The 19,424-nt window shown below is 48.2% G+C and overlaps 1 protein-coding gene across 2 annotated transcripts in view; it reads right to left on the minus strand.

Moving 5' to 3' along the window:
• The window catches only part of SUN3 (Sad1 and UNC84 domain containing 3), a 31,372-nt gene extending 16,794 nt beyond the window's left edge, over positions 1 to 14,578 (minus strand). Inside the window, exons 1-5 of one of the 2 annotated variants that reach the window (XM_042963144.1) lie at positions 14,269 to 14,355; positions 11,939 to 12,000; positions 6,349 to 6,404; positions 5,529 to 5,632; positions 241 to 281 (exon numbers count right to left, since the gene is read on the minus strand). In XM_042963144.1, the coding sequence (XP_042819078.1) occupies positions 241 to 281; positions 5,529 to 5,632; positions 6,349 to 6,404; positions 11,939 to 11,988 (251 nt within the window). In that variant the 5' untranslated portion in view covers positions 11,989 to 12,000; positions 14,269 to 14,355. Of the gene's footprint in view, positions 1 to 240; positions 282 to 5,528; positions 5,633 to 6,348; positions 6,405 to 11,938; positions 12,001 to 14,268 lie in introns of both variants that reach the window. The other variant, XM_007073478.3, reaches the window with a different exon arrangement.
• Between the last annotated feature and the right edge of the window lie 4,846 nt (positions 14,579 to 19,424).

Raw genomic sequence — 19,424 nt, forward strand, 5'->3', positions numbered from 1 at the left:
GACCCCCATGTCAGGCTCCACGCTGACAGTGCGGAGCCTGCTTGGGATTCTTTCTCTCTCCCTCTCTTGTTCCTCCCCCACTTGTGCTCACTCTCTCTCTCTCTCTCTCAAAATAAATAAACCTAAAAAAAAAGAATGACCCACAGAAGCAGGAATGATTTCATTTTTATAGTTTTACGAAAACATCCCGCTGCTGCAGTTCCGCCAGAAAGCCCTGCGTGGCAGAAAAATCTCACTCACTTTAAAAGCTCCAGGTGCTCCTTTGGCATACGAAGTCTGGCCTGGAAAACAAACAAACAAACAAACCAAATCAGTCCCAGTCCTGCCTGTCTGAATAGTTAGTCTTCTTATTCGTAAAGGGGAGAGAAATCACATTTCCACCCTGATACACATGCATGGCAGGTAGGACGCTGAGTGTCCTCTGAGACACCTGCGTCCTTTCCAGCCTTTCCTTGGAAAAGTCACGTTCAGGGGAGATGATCTGAAAGTGGGGAGCGTGTTGTACTGGAGTCCGAGAGGCTGGCTGTCTCACAGAACGGGCCGGGTGGGGGGGGGGGGGGGGGGGGGGAGGGCAGAAGGAGTGGGGAGGTGAGAAAGAGGGAGGGAGGGGGGCAGAGGGCCATGCTGCGGCCTTAGGCTGTCCTTGTAAACAGTGAGGGGCATCCCCTTTCTACAGGAGGGACCTGATCATCGATCATCGGAAGAAGCGTGGACATTGATCTAGGCTGACAGGTGTCTGAACAGGACCATCTCCTGTTTGCACGGGTGATGCGGCCCTGTGGCTTCCAGGCCCGCCTACAAATGACTGCAAACCCAGCAGCCTCCAACAGTAGACAGGTGCTCTCTTGGTCTTGGAGGCAAGAAGTCAAATCAAGGTGCCGGCAGGGCCGTGCTTCCCTCTGAAGCTGGGCGGGAGGGACCCCCTCTGCCTCCTGGTCCTTCTGGGGTCTGGTGGCTCCCGGCTCCCCGGCGTGGAGCTGCCTCACCCAGTCTCTGCCCGGTGCCCAGGCCTTTCCGCCAGGCGCCTCTTCAGGGACACCTGTCCCTGGGTCAAGGGCCCGGCTGGGAAATTCAGGATCCCTAAGTGTGTCTGAGGAGACTCTTTCCAAATCGAGGTCACGCTCACAGATTCTCAGGCCACGGGACTGGCCTTCGGGGGTCACCTTTCAACCTGCCGATGCGCTGTCTGGGCAACAGTTCCCCATCCTTCTCTGCTGTTACCGCTTCTCTGTCTCAAAGACCTGACCTCCTCCAAGCTGGCTCTGCGGAAAAACAGCGCAGGCACAGAGGGCATCCCATTGGAGGGTCCCCTCTGAGGACCGCGGGGCCAAAAGCAGCACGTTGTGGCACCCGGAAAAGATGACCTCCCCCCTGCCGTTTGTATGTTTTTAACCTGCTGAGCAATTTAATTCCCTGTAGGCTCCCCTCAACATGTTTCCTTTGCCAGGGACGTGGATTTGGGGGCTGATTTTGGGCAGGGAGAGACATTTATTTCTAGTTTTCTGGTTTCTGTCAGTACGGGAAATGTTTTCAACTTTTATCTCTTGTTTTCACCTTTGGCCTTAAAAGTCCATACAGGAGTGCCCAGGTGGCTCAGTCGGTTAAGCGTCTGACTCTTGGTTTTGGCTCAGGTCATGATCTCACGGTTCGTGAGTTCAAGCCCCATGACAGCGTGGAGCCTGCCTGGGATTTTCTGTCTCTGCCTCTCTCCCCCGCGAAAAATAAATAAATTAATTAAAAAAAATATCCATACAGAAAATACTCCCTCATTTATTTGCTGCTAAATGCGTTTGGGGGTTCCTTGAAAACTAAACGTCTCAGGATTAAAAAAATACATATTTTATTTTGGCTTCTCCCCCAAAGGGTTTCAGCTATTTCCTACTATAGGCACACACACAGCGTGACGCATACAATTAATTCCCTCAACTGTTCCAATCCAGTTTCCTGGAGGCATATCCAGTGTTTGAAAAGCACTATCAAGTTATTAAGATTCAAAATAAAAAGGTCACTAAAAAAACTGTGAATCGTTTATCTGTCTTTCAGGAGTTTATCCTAAGTAAGAAATTAAGCACGGTTGGAAAGATTTGGCAATGGGGATGTTTATAATATAGAAAAACTGCAAACAATTCAATTGTCTGGAAATATGTATTATTGAATATGAGATTGTTTTTCACATATTTATTCAGATATAGTCACTGGAAATTAGGCAGACATAAAATGCCATTATAACATGGTATCTAGAGAGAAGGGAAAGTTGTATAAAGTCTATCATTAATTGAATAAAAGCAGATTCTATGGTCCACAGCTTAGGATCTAAAAAGAAGTCACCCGGGGTGCCTGGGTGGCTCAGTCAGTTAAGCGTCTGACTCTTGATCTCGGTTCAAGTCATGATCTCATGGTTGGTGAGTTTGAGCCCCGTATCGGGCTCCACGCTGCCAGCATGGAGCCTGCTTAGGATTCTGTGTCCCCCTCCCCCTCTGCCCCTCCCCTGCTGGTTATCTCTCTCTCTCAAAAATAAAACATAGAAAGAAGTCACCCAGAAATAAGCCCCAGTCAGTGTCATGTGATTTCTAACAGGGCTTTCTCCTGTGTGTAAGACAAGGTAACACTGGTCAACAGTGTGACCGAAGCGAAACCCTGTCCTCATGAAACACACGCTCTAGGTGCTCAGCCGGAGGCACTTTTAGGGGGAAGGCGCTGCTGGGTGTGCTGTCTGCCCCCAAACTGAGACACGGAGGGGAAGAATGTCTTTTGAAAAGAGACCTTCATTTTTTGTGTTGGTATCTAGTGAGCCCCCCGTGTGTCTGGGGACTACGTTAGGCTCTGGACAAGCTTCTTGCTTGTTACCTTCCAGTAGGAGGATCAGAGGGGCAGGAAGAGGCTCTGCAAGTCAACCAATCGTCCACAGCAAAGTGCAGGCTGGGATGTGCAGGGCAAGGTCATGGGCAGTCTAGCTGGCCGCAGAAGGCTCTCTGAGGAGAGGACACTTGGGCTGGTCTGGAAAGTCAGAGAGGAGACCCCCTCTGCAAGACCTGGGCAGAACACCGCAGGCAAAGCCCTGGCAGAAACCGCCAGGGGAATTTGAGTGTATGAGGCCAGGTTCTCCAGAGAAACAGAACCAGTGTCAGGAGAGAGAGGGAAAGACACACAATTGGGGAGCTTGGCAAGTCTAACACCTGCAGGGGAGGCTGGCATCCTGGAGGCCCAGAGAAGGGCTCATATTGTAGCTCAAGTCTGAAGGCTGTTTGGAGACAGAATTTCTTCCTTTTTCTCTTAAGACCTTCAACTGGTTGGGTGCGGCCCACCCACATGATGGAGGATAATTTGCTTTACTTACAGCCTGTCAGCTTAATGTTAATCACATCAAAAAATATCTTCACGGCAACATCTAGACTAGTGTTTGGCCAAACATCCGGGCACATAACCTAGCGAAGTTGACCCACAGAATTAGCCATTGAAATAGGAGTTAATCCCAAATTGGCAGTAACAGCTGAATTCTCTGTTGTCCACGCCAAATTCTCATCTCTGTTCCCTGGTGATAACCTGACTATCTGGCCCCAGTTCCAGTTTTTAATTTTTTAATGTTTACTATTTATTGTTGAGAGACAGAGAGAAACAGAGTGTGAGCAGGGGAGAGGCAGAGAGAGAGAGGGAGACACAGAATCTGAAGCAGGCTCCAGGCTCCAAGCTGTCAGCACGGAGCCCGACGCGGGGCTCGAACTCATGGACCGAGAGATCATGACCTGAGCCGAAGTCAGATGCCCAACTGACTGAGCCACCCAGGAACCCCTGGGATCCTGGTCTTTGATGTGAGGACCACGTGGTAGAGGGGATTCCTCAGGCTGGCCTTCCTTGTGAGGTTTCCTTGTGTTCTTCTTTCATCCGGACCCAGGCACCCAGGATACACAGATCCTCAGTGTTTGCAGAAAGGTAGCTTCTTTGCGACTGGGAGCGATTCCAGGTTTCAACCTATGAACTTCCCAGGGAACAGCCCTCACTGGGTTGGAATGCGGAGGGGACCCAACCAGCACCCTCTCCCCATGTAGGGACCCCACACGACCAGACACACTGGACTCCAGCGGCTGCTGGCTGAGCCGGGAAACGGGGTCTCCAAGGGAAGTGGCCATGAAATCAAGTGCAAGGTCACTGACGGGGTGGAGTCCATCTGTCTGGCCTTCTTTCCGAGGAGCAGTGGCTCACCCGGCTCCTGTCATTCTTCTCAGCTCTGGTCTTTGGAGGCCAGCGCGTGGGGTGGGCGAGACCCGGGCTGGAATGCAGGAGAGGCAGAGGCGGGTGGGCCAGAGAGGGGACACCCGTGTCTGGCCTCAGTCTAAGCCCACTGAGATCAAACTGGCTTCGGGACAAAGGGGAGGCTGGCCCATCCAGAGCATCAGGCAGTGGCTAACACTATTTGCCATTTTCTACGTGCTGGGGCTTCCCCTGAGGAGCTGCCTTAGCTCAGGTGTTGTGACAGAACACCCTGGACACCGGGGGCTGATGAACAACGGAGACCGATTTCTCACAGTCCTGGAGGCTGGACGTCTGAGTTCAAGGCCAGCAGACTGAGCGTCTGGTGAGAACTACTTCCTGGTTCTTAGCGTCTCCTTGCTGTGTCCTCACATGGTGGAGCGATGGTTGGGGAGCAGTCTGGGGTCTCCCCATGACCTCACCCAAAGGCCAAAGGCCCCTCCTCCACATACCTGGGGCTTGGGTTTCAACCGGGAGGGAACACAGTCTGTGGCATTCTGACCCGGCACCCCAAATGAATGTCCTTTGTGGGTGCAAAATACGTCCGTTCTGTCCCAATAGCCTCCAAAGTCTTAGTTCATTCCAGCCTGACTGAAAAGTCTAAAGTTCACAGCCTCGGGCGGTTGGGTGGCTCAGGGGCGCCTGCGTGGCTCAGTCGGTTAAGCGTCCAACTTCGGCTCAGGTCATGATCTCACAGTTCGTGAGTTAGAGCCCTGCGTCGGGCTCTTTGCTGACAGCTCAGAGCCTGGAGCCTGCTTCACATGCTGTGTCTCCCTCTCTTTCTGCCCCTTCCCTGCTCATGCTGTGTCTCTCTGTCTCAAAAACAAAAAACAAAAAACAAAAAAAAACATTAAAAAAAATTTTTTTAAAATAAATAAAAAAGTTCACAGCCTCATCAAAATAGCATCTAAGTCAGATACGGGTGAGATCCTAGAAGCAAATTTCCTTCCAGCTGTGAAACTGTGGAATCAAACGTGTTCTGTGTGAAATCAGCGATGGGACAGGCACAGGATAGACACCTCATTGACAACGGGAAGAAACAGGGCGGACCAGAGTTTGCAAACATCCAGTCTATGGCAAGAGCCCGCGGGGATCAGAGGCTGGGCGAATTTGCAGGGTCTCTCAGCCAGAAAGCCACTTATTAGAACGCTGATCCCTATGTTATTTCCATTAGATATTCACATGCAAAACAAATGTTACCTTTGTTTGCATGTGAATATCTAATCTGGCGTACTAAATTTTAAATGAGTGACATACAAAATGACTTAACAAAAGATCACCTGGTAATTATAAAGTCTGGAACCGCATTCTGCAATTAGAGCATAAAAGTGACTGGATTTCTGAGGAAACTCCGTTTCTTTCAGCCACATGTGATTCCCAAGCCCTGTTAAAGAAAATACCAACTCTGATTAAAGAGTTTGCAAACATTTATGATGTTTTGCACATATTTATAGGAATTTCTCTAAGTGTGAAGGATACATACAATGTTAAAAAGAATATCGGGGGCCCCTGGGTGGCTCAGTTGGTTAAGCGTCCAACTCTTAGTTTTGGCTCAGGTTATGATTTCATAGTTCGTGGGTTCAAGCCCCACATCAGGCTCTGTGCTGACAGTGTGGAGCCTGCTTGGGATTCTCTTTCCCTCTCTCTTTGCCCGCCCCCTGCCCCGTGCTTGTGTGTGTGAGCTCGCGCTCTCTCTCTCTCTCTCCCACGTGCAAAAATAAATAAATAGATAAATAAATAAATCAACATTTAAAAAAATAAAAAGAATATCAGATACTTGGATGACAGTATGGAAAATGGCAATATTGGGTGCTTCACAAAATCAGTTCTCCCTTGAAGTGTTCAGATACTGGCAAAGGCAAACAGGACCAACAATTTTTGGACTCCGAAATCTAATCCCAAACTTAAAGCAACTAGAGGACTGAAGAAAAAAGCAGATTATTTTTGTTAAAGGGCAGTGTGGAACTTCCATTCCCCTGCCTGCCACCCTCCATTCCCCAGCGTGGGGGCAGGGCTGCGGGATGGCAGGGAACATTCTTGGGGGGTGGGGGGGGGACAACTAATACCGATTTGTTCTTAAAACAGACGGTGAGTTCTGACCTGCCTGGCGTTCCTGCTTCCTCGGGTTAGAAGGGGTTTCTGGTAGGCTGTGATGTCTGTTAAAAGATTTAAGGACATAAACTGGCCTTGCCCACCTGGGAAAGGGACGGTGAATGGGACAAGTGACAGACAGACAGACCCAAGAGCGTGGGAGGGAGAAGTGAGAGGAGGCAGTCTCTTGTGGGAATAAGAGCTTGGAAGGGAAAAGGTGCAGCACTGTGCACGTCCAGCATGGGACACATGTTTAGGACAGACTGTAGACACGATCCCACACTTGCACCTCTGGTGGCCCTGCGGGGTCTGTGTGAGCAGGAGGTGACGGCTAAGCCGGCAGTGTGGGGGATCGGTGTACTGAGAGAGCGCCCCAGCTTAGAGCCACAGGATCGAGGCATGGTGGGCACTCCTCGCCCTGTCTCTCAGTGACTCCAGGAACCGTATCACGTCACTCATTGTCCCCTGAGATACCAAACAGCGACCACCACTAAGCCAATGGCCATGACCCTCAACAAGGAATAACAATCCCTGGGGAATGAGGGGACATCTGACTCCTGAGTCACCACATTAAAATTTTGAGGGGTGCCTGGGGAGCTCAGTCGGTTGAGTGTCCAACTCGATTTCAGCTCAGGTCATGATCTCACAGTTTGAGAGTTTGAGCCACATCAGGGTCTGTACTGATGGCGTGGACCCTGCTTGGGATTCTCTCTCTCTCTCCTATCTCTCTCTCTCTCTCTCTCTCTCTCTCTGTCCCTCCCCTGATATTGGGTGTGTACGCACTCTCTCTCTGTCTCTCTCTGTCCTCTCTCTCTCAAAATAAATAAATAGGGGTGCCTGGGTGGCTCAGTCGGTTGAGTGTGCGACTTCGGCTCAGGTCATGATCTCACGGTCTGTGAATTCGAGCCCTGTGTCGGGCTCTGTGCTGACAACTCAGAGCCTGGAGCCTGTTTCAGATTCTGTGTCTCCCTCTCTCTCTGCCCCTCCCCCGCTCATGCTCCGTCTCACACTCTCTCTGTCAAAAATAAATAAACATTAAAAAAAATTTAAAAATAAATAAATAAATAAACTTAATAAAAATAATAAAATACTGAAATGTCCAGTTTCCAACACAAGACTAAAAGGCACATGAAGAAACACTCAAGTCCAGCCAATGGGAAAAAAAATGACCGAAGCCATCCCTAAGAAAGTCCAAATGTTGGACTTTTTGGAGTTACTAAATAAAAACTTCAAATCAACTGTCTTAAATATGCTAAAAAAACTAAAGGAAATCAAGGACAAAGAATGAAAGAAATCCGAAGAAATGATACATGAATGAAATGAGAATAACGATAGAAAAATTATAAAGGGAACCAAATATAAGTTCTGGAGCTAAAAAGCACAATAACTGAAACGAACAATTCACCGGAGGACTTGACAGACTTGAGCAGGTGGAAGAGAGAATCAACGGGCTCAAGGATCAGGATCAGATGATCGGAGTCACAGAGCCTGAGGAGGAGCAGCAGCAGGGAAACAAGAATACAGAAACCAGAGCCTAGGAGCCCCGTAGGACACCCTCATACATATGCATATAGACTTCCAGAGTTCCAGAACAGCCACGAGACACAGGGACAGAAAGAAGACGGGAAGATATAACAGCTGAAAACTCCCCAGTTCGATGAAAGGCATAAATCTACACATTCAAGAAACTCAACAAACTCTAACTAGGATAAACTCAAAGATGCACCGCACCAAGACACGCTATGAGTCAGTCCAAAGTCAAAGGCAGAGAATCTTGAAAGCACACTACTTGCGATGTACAAGGAACCCTCAATAAGACGACCATCACATTTCTCAGCAGAAACCACGGCAACCAGGCAGGGGCATATTTAATGTGCAGAAAGGAAAAAGAAAACCGCCAACTGAGATCTCCTCCATCCAGCAAAACTACCCTTCAAGATGGAGAGAAAGCCTGTGGAGGCTCAGTCATTTAAGCATCTGACCTAGGCTCAGGTCATGATCTCACAATTTATGAGTCCCAGCCCCATGTCAGGCTCTGAGCTGTCAGATCCTGCTTCAGATTCCATGTCTCCCTCTCTCTCTGCCCCTCCCCAACTTGTTCTCTCTCAAAAATAATAAATAACTTTTTAAAAAACATAAACAAACAACAAATTAGAGAGGAAGTTAAGGCGTTCCCAGGTAAATAAAAGCTGCAGGAGTTCTTGCCAGAATATCTGCCCTACAAGAAATGCTGGAGGGAGTCTCTTGGGCCAAAGTGAAAACAGACACGACAGAGGAAATGTCCTATGAAGAAATCAGTGTTTCCGGGAAAGCCAACTACATGAGTAAACATAAAAGCCAGGGTTACGATAGTCTTGCTCTGTAACTCGGTTTTAATTTTGACACAGTTAAAAAGATAAATGGGTACAAAGTGTGTACCCATAACATATGGAGGGAGGGAGATGAAGGAGGGAGGGAGAAAGTTGACAATAACATGAAGGAGGGAGGGAGAAAGTTGAACAAGCAGAGTACTTATATGCTGTTGAAGCCAAGTGGCTATCAATTGAAGCTATATTGCCACGGATTGAGAACATTCGCTGTGATCTCCAGGGTGACCACTAAGAAAATATCTAAAAAAATGTACACAAAACGAAATGAGGATCAAAACAGCACGCTACAGGGGTGCCCAGCTGGCTCAGTCTGTTAAGCGTCCAACTCCTGATCCCACAGCTCAGGTCTTGATCTCAGTGTCATGAGTTCAAACTCCATGTTGGGCTCTGCACTGGGCATGAAGCCTACTTAAAACACACACACACACACACACACACACACACACACACACACACACACACAGAGTCAACTACAAAAAAATCAATTAAACACAGAAGGCAATAATGGATGGAATGAGGAACAGAGAAGGTATAAGACAGAGAAAAAACTGGCAAAATGGTAGAAATCCTTCCTTATCAGTAATTACTTTACAAGTATGTGGGGAATAAGCTTAGGAGTTCCCTGAGCCTGCACTGATGAGTCAACAAGCACCTTTCTTTTGTTAATTAGCTCCGCTCAGGGTGGCATCACGCGCAGCGCATTGGTCTATAGCCCGGTTTACCTGTTTACCTAATTTGGTCCTTCCTTCCTGTGAAAGCAGCTTTCTGCTCTAGTACTAAGTGGGGGGGGGGGGGCACTTCTGCCCTTGGTTACCTTGTATACCTTTGTTCTGTATTGGGGTGTTTGCCCCGCCCTCTTTATACCTATTTACCTAATCTCGTTTACCCAAACTTGGGTGTGAGCACCCTATAGCTTTGTAATTCTTTATGCCTTGTTAACCCATCAGTGCAGGCTCAGGGAATTCCGAAACTTATCCCCCATACATGTAAATGGATTAAACTCTCCAGTCAAAAGTCAGAGACTGGCAAAGTAGATTTGAAAACACGGTCCAACTATATACTGCTTACAAGAGATTCATTCTCCAACCCACACTGAAAACTATAAAACATTGCTAGAAGAAATGAACAAAGATATAAATAAATTGAAAGACAACCCATGTTCATGGGTCAGAACACTTCCTATTGTTAAGGGGTGCCTGGGTGGCTCAGCAGGTTGAGCATCTGACTCTTGGTTTCGGCTCAGGTCATGATCCCACAGTCGTGGCAACAAGTCTTTTGTTGAGCTTTGCGCTGAACATGGAGCCTGCTTGGGATTCTCTCTCTCTCTGTCTGCCCCTCCCCTGCTCAAGTTCTCTCTCTCTCAAAATAAGCGCACATTTTTTTAAAGGGGACAGTATGTAAAAAGCAAAAGGACAATCTAGAGAATGAAGGGAAATATTTGCAAATCACATATCTGAGAAGGGTCTAGTAGCCAGAATATATAAGGAACACTTACAACTCATCATCCAAGGGACAAAGGACCCAATCACAAAATGGGCCAAGGACTTGAGTAGATATCTCTCCAAAGAAGATGTATGGACGACAAAGAAGCACATGAAAAGGCATCATTAGTCATTCAGGAAATATAAACCAAAACCACAAAAGCACTTCACATTCACCAAGATGGCTTTGCTCCAGAAACCGGAGAACAACAAGTGTTGATGAGGATGTGGGGGGAGCAGGACAGTCATGCGCGGCTGGTGGGATTGTGAAATGGTGCACCTGCTGTGGAAGACAGTTAGGCAGCTCCTCCCCAGCAAGTTACCAGAAGGCAAGCACCCCCAAAAAATTGAAACCAGGGATTCAGACAAGTACACGTGCACATATGTTCAGAGCCGCACTGCCCACAACAGCCAAAAGGGGGACACAATCCTGGCCCATTAATAGTCGACTAGACTGCGGTCTATCCACACGGTGGAATATGATTCAGCCACAAAAAGGAATGAAATACTGACATGTCTACAATGTGGATGAACCTGAAAAACATCAGGTTTAATGACAGAAGCCAGACAAGAAGGTCACATGTTGTGTAATTCTGTTTATATTCAGAACACGAAATCCACAGACAGAGAGAAGAGTGGTGTTGCCAGGGCTGGGAGAGGGAAAATGGGGGGGCAAGCGGTTAGTGGGCACGGGCTTCCTTTTGGGGTGGTGAAAATGTCCACAAATTAGGAGTGGTGGCTGCACAGCCCCAAGACTGCCACTGAACTGCTTGCATTATGATAGTTAATTTCACATCCGGAGGATTTCAGCTCCACAAAAATAAAGAGAACCCGACTCCGGTTAAGTCCACCAAAACCACTTACATCCGTGGCGTCTAAGATGGGTCTGCAACATTGGTGGGCAAGGTGCAAGGTTGCAGTGGGGACATACAAAGAAGCAGCTGGCATCCGCTGTGAAGATGCATGGATTTCCATCTCAAAGGATGTCACAAGATTGTGGGGTACAATTTCCCAGATGCGGAAAACCCTGAGTGCAGACATCTCTGCTGCCCGCGCCAAACATTCGTGACACTTCCCTGCGTGTGGTCTGGGGTCGTGCCTGGGGAAATGTCGCCTACATCCCACTGCAGCAAGGTGGGGATGTCCAGCTGAGGGGAATGGCCCCAGGGCAGCAGCGATGGGGACAAGCAGCAAAGCTTCCAGGGAGCGGTTCCCAGAAGAACCAGAATATTCAGGGTTCGGTCTAGATAGAGGTGTGCGGAGCTGGGTGGGGCACAGCAGGTGCGTGGAGATGCAACCAAGAGAAGGAGCTTGGACCTCAGGCAGGCACAGCATCAGGACAGCCCAGCCATCCAGGAAGCCACATGCAGTGATGACAAAATGGCACCCAGCATCCTGCCATGTCATAAGATAGCAATCCCGGCAATAACTGGGTTGGAACCTTGATTTCCCTGTGGTTCAAGTTGTCTTGAAATACCCAAGAAAGTTGTCAAAGAGCAATTTTCCAGCGCACTAGGGATCGTGATGCATGATACCCTCGGTCTGAAAGCTGCAAACCGCACGTTCAGCCATTTTTCACCCCTGGGATGAGGGGGAGTCTTTGTTGCCCGTTTATCTGTAGCATTTACTTACTTCCAGGACTTTCTTTGGCATTTCTTTACAAACATGAGTCATTCCACCGAGGTCACCCTCCCCACACAGAAACATCCCATGACCTGGCTTTCAGGATGATTACTTAGTAAAGCTTACCTATAAGAAGAAGGGTCACCATGGACACTGTGCTTATGACAATCTTCCATGACTGGGTTAACCTAGAAAGGAGAAAAACAAACAGAACTTAATGGTAAAGACCCACTAACCTGTAACTTGAACTCGAAACTAACCACCACAACCAAGTCCACAAATGTGCTTATTCTAGGTCGAGTTTTGCGAACTAATTCAGTTCCTAATCCAATCTCAGGAATTGAGGGATAAAAAAATTTCCAGGATGGTATATCAACATACTTGAACAGATATCCACATCCCTCACTTTCACACACGTTATGGTTACGCTGGTTTTTACATCTTGTGTATGTCTGGACCTTTCCACGTGTGCCTAGATGCTAACACAGAAGAAAGTAGAAAGGATTATCTGTGTTGTCTGGATGTAGAAGGAGAGGAGGAGGGGCAGAGAGAGAGGGAGACACAGAATCCGAAGGAGGCTCCAGGCTCCAAGCTGACTGTCAGCATAGAGCCCAACGTGGGGCTCAAACTCAGGAACCTCGAGATCATGACCTGAGCCGAAGCCGGCTGCTTAACCAACTGAGCCACCCAGGTGCCCTTGCTCTTTCTTTAACTTTATGCATAAATGACAGTAAACCTGTGCTAATTTGGGGAGAGTCTGGTGACCCTTTAAGCGATGTACCGACTCACCCTGTCCGCAATCTGGGCCTGAGCTGTGCCATCAGGAGCAGCTCAGATCCGCTCGAACACCGCAGTAGAGACTAGAACAAGCCAGCCAACTCCCCCCAGGGGAGGGTCTTTGATACCTTATTTCTCTGCAAATACCAGCCCTGCTTATTGGCTATCCAGGGCGGTTAGACGGTGCCCCCCCAACCCAGAAGGTTTTCTCAACTCCTTTCCCTCCTGGAGAGTGTATCTTTTTTGTAAATTTTTTTAAAATGTTTATTTATTTATTTTGACAGATTGAGAGAGAGAGAGAGAGAGAGAGAGAGAGAGAGAGAATCCCAAGCAGGCTCTGCACTGTCAACGCAGAGCCCGACACGAGGCTCAAACCCAGGAACCGTGAGATCACGACCTGAGCCGAGATCCAGAGTCAGATGCTTAATGGACAGAACCACCCAGGCGCCCCCAGGGAAGTGTATTTTGAAACCACCTCCTCTTTCAATATCACTCGTCGGTCATGTGGGGGGTCCACTGCCCAAAGAATCATTCAAAGATGGATTTACAGCCCAGGTGAGCCCGCCTGATGGGCCGAATTGAATGAAAAGGACCACGTTACCACATTCGCCAAAGGTTAATTATGTGTTTCGTTACCATCCTGGCTGTCAGACTCTGCTTTCCAAAGCCCCTTGGCTGCCTTTCCTGGCCTGCGGAGCCCTGCCATCTGCGGGGCGCGGGAGCGAGGGTGCTTTGCTACCTTTCGGTGTAACTGTCATGTGCTGGCTTCTTGTATCGTGACTTTGTGGCCCTGCCTCATTTTCACTGACAGGTTTGTTCCTCTGCAAGGGCTCTGCTGTTACCGCTGGCACGGCCACTTTGTTCCTTTTCATTTCTGTTCCCCCTGCCCCACCCCCGCAGGCAGTGCACAGGGGGCAGGTAAGGGGGCTTGGGTCTTGGCTCACCCAAGTGGGCACAGCTTCCCTGTTGCCTCCTCCTGTGAGGACACAGTTATTGGGCTTAAAATGCTTGCCCCCTAGCCGTGCGGTCACGTCTCACCTAAGGATGGAATAAACGCGCTCTGTGTCTGGGGTCCTAAACCGCGGTGCTAAGCGCCAGAATCCAGAGAATGGACCGGCTAGGCAAAAACAGGAATCATCTCTAAGTTCATAAACTAAAATACTAATCTTGCTGCTCCTATGGCTCATTCTTTTGTTTTTTTTTTTAAAGTGTATTTATTTTGAGAGAGAGAGAGAGAGAGAGCACGCACAGGGGAGGGACAGAAAGAGAGGGAGAGAGAGGATCCTAAGCAGGCTCCACATGGTCAGCGCAGAGCCCGATGCGGGGTTCAAACCCACAAACCGTGAGATCATGACCCGAGATGAAATCAAGAGTCAGATGCTCAACCAAGTGAACCACCCAGGAGCCCCTGGTTCATTCTTCTAAAACGATGGCTTCTCGTTCACACCCTTGTCCCCAGTCGGCTGTACGGAATCAAAGTAACCCCTGCGTAGCGCGGAGCCAGCATCCCACGGGAAGTCCTGTGATCGAGAGAAACCTACAGAGGAGACCTTTGGAAAGGCCTCTCTCTAAAAAGGACACGAGTTTTGCTGGGTTATTTTCCAAGTAAACAGAGCATGCCTGGCACGTGGGATGTGGAACATAAGACCTCGTGGAAATCATTCTGCAAAGGTACATACCCACTGAAGTCAGGGCGTCCGTGCCCCCGGAGCACGTCACTGAGTCCACCGCTGACGCTGGCTTCTTCAGAATGACCTCTAAAAAACCTGGCCCCCCTTCTTGGCTTCGGTCTTCCGCTCATTTCCCCCCACGAGGTGGCAGGGAGCCGGGGGAAGGAAGGACGGCGTTCGCTGGCTCTTTCCTACTTTACGGACAGCATGACGCTCTATGGAGAGGGTTTTGCTCCGTTTCTTGTCTTACATCCCGGGTAAGACGCCTTGGAGGGAGACACCGTGAGTGAGCAAATGTAGAAATGCTGAACACTCTCCTGTTACATCACCTTCTGTGACACATCATAATGGCCTAATGGCCGGGTCAGCTGGTGCACCTGCAGCCACACCCCACCCGCCACTGGGTCCTCCTGAGTGATGCATACGTGCTTTACTGCGATGCCTTCCGAGCAGCCCGTGTCGTGCTAAAGTCCCCCTGCACCCTCCTCTCTGCCGCCACAAATCAGGAATCTGCTGTGTTTGCTTCCAGAGTTTTTCCCAAGTGAAATACCGCAAACACAATGGGAGACCCCAAAACATCACTCCCCAATCGCACGCCTCTCCGTTCCTTCCCACGGGTGACCACCATCTGGACCCTGCTATGCACAATTCCCATTTGGTTCTAAAAATGTTATCACACAAATATGTATCCTTGAATAACATAACGGTGTGTGTATGATTTCAACTTAAATGACCTTTCTCAGCTTTTTTTTTTCCTGATGTTTATTTGTTATTGAGAGAATGAGAGAGCTCAAGCAGGGGAGGGGCAGACAGAGAAGGAGAGAGAGGGGACCCCAAGCAGGCTCTCTGCTGACAGTGCAGAGCCCGATGTAGGGCTCAGACTCAAGAAACATGAAACCACGGCATGATATTCACCCCATTCCTGACCTGGTCACCCCCCCAGGCCCTACCCCCCCCCCCCCAAACAACATCACACTGGGGGTAAGGTTTCAACATATGAACTTGGGTGCAGGGTCAGGATGGGACATGACACACACTTGGTCTTTGCCGTCACGCTAAATGATGCCAATGTCTTCATCACCCTCAGTGATGCCCCTTCCCGACTGGGATCTAAACACCAGGCACATGCCTTGGAAACCTTGCAAGTGAAGCCGGGACACTGATGTATTTCTTAAAATGACTAGGACCCATTCTACTCCCTGGAATGAGGCAAGGAAGCAAAATACTACATTATTATAAAAAAAAAATTTGTCTCTTGGGCACCTGGGTGGCTCCGCTCATGATCTCACGGTTCATGGGTTCGAGCCCTACGTCGGGCTCTGTGCTGACAGTCAGCTCGGAGCCTGGAGTCTGCTTCGGATTCTGTGTCTCCCTCTCTCTCAGCCCCTCTCCCCTGCTTTCACTCTCTCTCTCTCTGTCTCTCAAAAACTAATAAATGCTAAAAAAAGAAATAAAAAAAAATCATCTCATTTTGAGATACAAAAGAAAACCCTACAACTCTTATTCTAAACATTGGTTTCTGATAGACTATATAATAATACAACTTGGGATGCCTGGGTGGCTTAGTCACTTGGGCGTCGAACTTCGGTTCAGGTCATGATCTCACTGTTTGTGAGTTCGAGCCCCGCATTGGCTCTGTGCTGACAGCTCAGAGCCTGGAGCCTGCTTCAGATTCTGTGTCTCCCTCTCTCTAACCCTCCCCCGCTCACAGTGTCTTTCTCTCTCAAGAAATGAATAAAACATTAAAAAAATAATTCAACTTAAAATAATAAACCATGTGTTTATTATTTCTCAAATACAACTTATTGACTTTGCATTTCTTCCAAACAATACAATTACCTTGGCCTTGTTTTTTTTTCTTTTAATGTTTATTTACTTATTTTGAGAGAGAGAGAGAGCAAGGCAGGGAGACAGAGAGACAGAGAGAGAGAGCATTCACACTTGCACACACACAAGCCAGGGAGGGACAGAGAGAGGGGGAGACAGAAGTCCCAAGCAGGCTCTGCACTGAGCTCATAAACCGTGAGTTTGTGACCCGAGCATAAATCAAGAGTCAGATGCTTAACTGACTGAGCCACTCAGGGGCCTGACCTTGGCCTTGTACACAAATTGTATTACAGGGATTTAATTTAAAACAATCTAAACTCTTCTGTCACTTAAGTATATTTTGTGTTCATTCTTTATCAACTTTTCCAAAAATTTTCCTATTATGCCTCAATCTTAAGCAAGGCATCTTAAATCCATTTTAAAATGTGAAATTTCTGTACCAAAAAAAAAAAAAAAAGAAAAGGAAAGGCCATTATCACTTTAACACATAATACAGGGCCCTGTAGAAGGTGCTGATGGGGACACGAACAAATCCTGTCTCCCTCTGTGCCCACAGAGAGGACAGTTGGGTTCTCTAAGGTAGGCTGAAACCCCAAATTGCTATGTAATACCGAAATACTGAAATCTTTGTCAAAAAGAAGAGTTTGTCTTTAAATCACTTTAGATTATTGTTTTTAAAAATACAACCCAGGGCACCTGGGCCATTCAGTCAGTTAAGCCTCTGACTTCGGCTCAGGTCATGATCTCATGGTTTGTGGGTTCGAGCCCTGTGTCAGGCTCTGTGCTGACAGCTGGGAGCCTGGAGCCTGCTTCGGATCCTGTGTCTCCCTCTCCCTCTGCTCCTCCCCTGCTCATGCTCCGTCTCTCTAAAATAAATAAATAAACTTAAAAAAAAAACAAAACCTACAACACACAACCCACAATTTAGAAATCCCTCCTGTAAGGTGAAACCCCAGTATAAAGATCATGCCACCGAGTTGAGGGGGTGGGTGGAGCCTCTGGGGGGAGGGGAGGGGCTGTCTAGGGAATGGAATTTAAACCAGGTCTTTTAGCTGCTGGAGACTGGAATCTATAACAAGGATGGGCAAAAGCAGAAATGGAGATGTGTCCTGGGAGCTGAAATAAATCGGCTTCAGTGAACCACAGGGGGGTAGACCACAACAGACTAGGCAGGCAGGACGCGATCAAGGGCTTTGAGAAATCAGAATTTGTACCCAAATGTTTTTTCTCCTTCTCAAAATATTCATACGCAGGAGCTATCTATAGGAGATATATTGAGAATAAGATACCTATATACATGATACATAATATAGATCTATAATTTCGTATATGTATATTGATATAGTAAGATGCGTGTGACATAGATATCTACATACAGATAGGCATATAAGATATATATGATATACATTTTATCTAAACACCTACCAATAAAACTGCATAAAATGTGCATAAGTTGGGATTGTGTGGGAGGACATTTACAAGGGTAAACACTCAGAGCTGTTAAGTGACAGAAAGCCCGCTTGTGATAAAATGTAGGCAATGAAGGCTTTGAGATACTGTCGGTCTAAGCAGATCCTCCTGGGGCACGTTTTCAGCCGAGTTGCACCCTACCTAGATTCTTGTTTGATCTGTTATCTGCAAACACTGGTTTCCAGCACACTCCAGAAGTGGAGACTTTCTGCTAAGGGAATAATGACTCTTCATTGTTATTCAAATTACGATTTCCATTCACAAGGAATTCCAGTAAGTTCTCCCACTTCTATTAACCCACTGCTAAAACAAAGAGGGGCGCCTGGGTGGCTCAGTTGTTTAAGCGTCCAACTTCAGCTCAGGTCATGATCTCACAGTCCATGAGTTCGAGCCCCACGTCAGGCTCTGTGCTGACAGCTCAGAGCTCAGAGCCTGGAGCCTGCCTCGGATTCTGTGTCTCCCTCTCTCTCTGCCCCTCCCCCACTCATGCTCTGTCTCTCTCTCTCTCTCTCAAAAATAAATAAACATTAAAAAAAAATTTAAACAGACAAAGATACTGGCTAGTCAGGACCCCTGCAGTTACTAGGATCAACTATTATTTACTTACTTATCTATTGGTTATTTTTAAATTTTTTATTTATATATATATATATATATTTTTATTTTTTTGCTCTTTAATGTTTATTTTTGAGAGAGAGACAGAGCACAAGCAGGGGAGGGGCAGAGAGAGAGACACACACACACACACACACACACACACACACACACAGAATCTGCATCGGGCTCCGGGCTCTGAGCTGTCCAGGCTCTGAGACGCTTGAACCCACAAACTGCAAGATCATGACCTCAGCAGAAGTCAGGTGCTTAACACCCTGAGACCCCCGGCACGCCTATTTCTAAAACTTTAAAATTTTTAGTTCCAGGGTAGTTAACAGTGTTGAATTCGTTTCAGGCGTACTACGATCAACTACTCTCAAAAACAACCTTCTCTTGACCCTACAATCCCCTCAGCACACGATGCTGTGACAAGTAAAAGGAAGCCCCTGTCACTCTTGGTCTCTGCGCACAGTGGAGCAAACATTTGACAACGCAACGCCAAGTCTGGATTACCCGCATGACCGGGCGGGCTGCACACCCTGAAAATTCATCACAACATTACCTGAGAGCTGGTGAACCGCACTCAGGGTTCGTTCCGGTCACAAGAATTACCTTGTCGCCACCGAGTCAGTCCCAGCCCGCGCACCTGTGCAGACCCCAAATCCAGGCGGGGCGTTCGCACTGGGGTCACGTGTTCCACAGAAACCTGAACGCTCTGCGGCGGAAACGTGGCCAAGGGCTTTTTAAAGTGTCTTTCAATTTGCAAAACAGGAATTCTCTCAAACACAGAAGGTATGGGGAAGGACTTTTACATGATCATTTCACTACCCATAGGCGGTTAGCAGAAATGGCTCTTTGCCGTTTTCCCAGGCACTTATTCGTCCTCCTATTTTTATTTTTTTAAGTTTATTTTTTTAGTAATCTCTACACCCAACGTGGGGCTCAAGCTCACAACCAGGAGATCAAGAGTCGCATGCTCTTCCCACTGAGCCAGCCAGGCGCCCCTATTCCTCCTGGTTTTACAAATGCATTAAATAAACGGGAGATTGACAAGCAAATCTCGGTCTAGTTTTTTGTGGAAACTCCCTCGGGTGGAGCACCTGGGCGACCAGGTGGCAGGCCTCGCCCTCCAGCAGCGCGGCCCCACCCCCAACAGCAGCCCCCGCCCCCGCCCCTTCCCTGTCCTGGCTCCGCCCCTGCCGGGCCCCGGCGGTTGACAGGGGCCCGCGCTCCGCCCCTGGTCTTGATTGGCCGGCCGCTTCCCCCCTGGC

Source organism: Panthera tigris, chromosome A2 (genome assembly GCF_018350195.1).
Source record: "Panthera tigris isolate Pti1 chromosome A2, P.tigris_Pti1_mat1.1, whole genome shotgun sequence".
Lineage (NCBI taxonomy): Eukaryota > Metazoa > Chordata > Mammalia > Carnivora > Felidae > Panthera > Panthera tigris.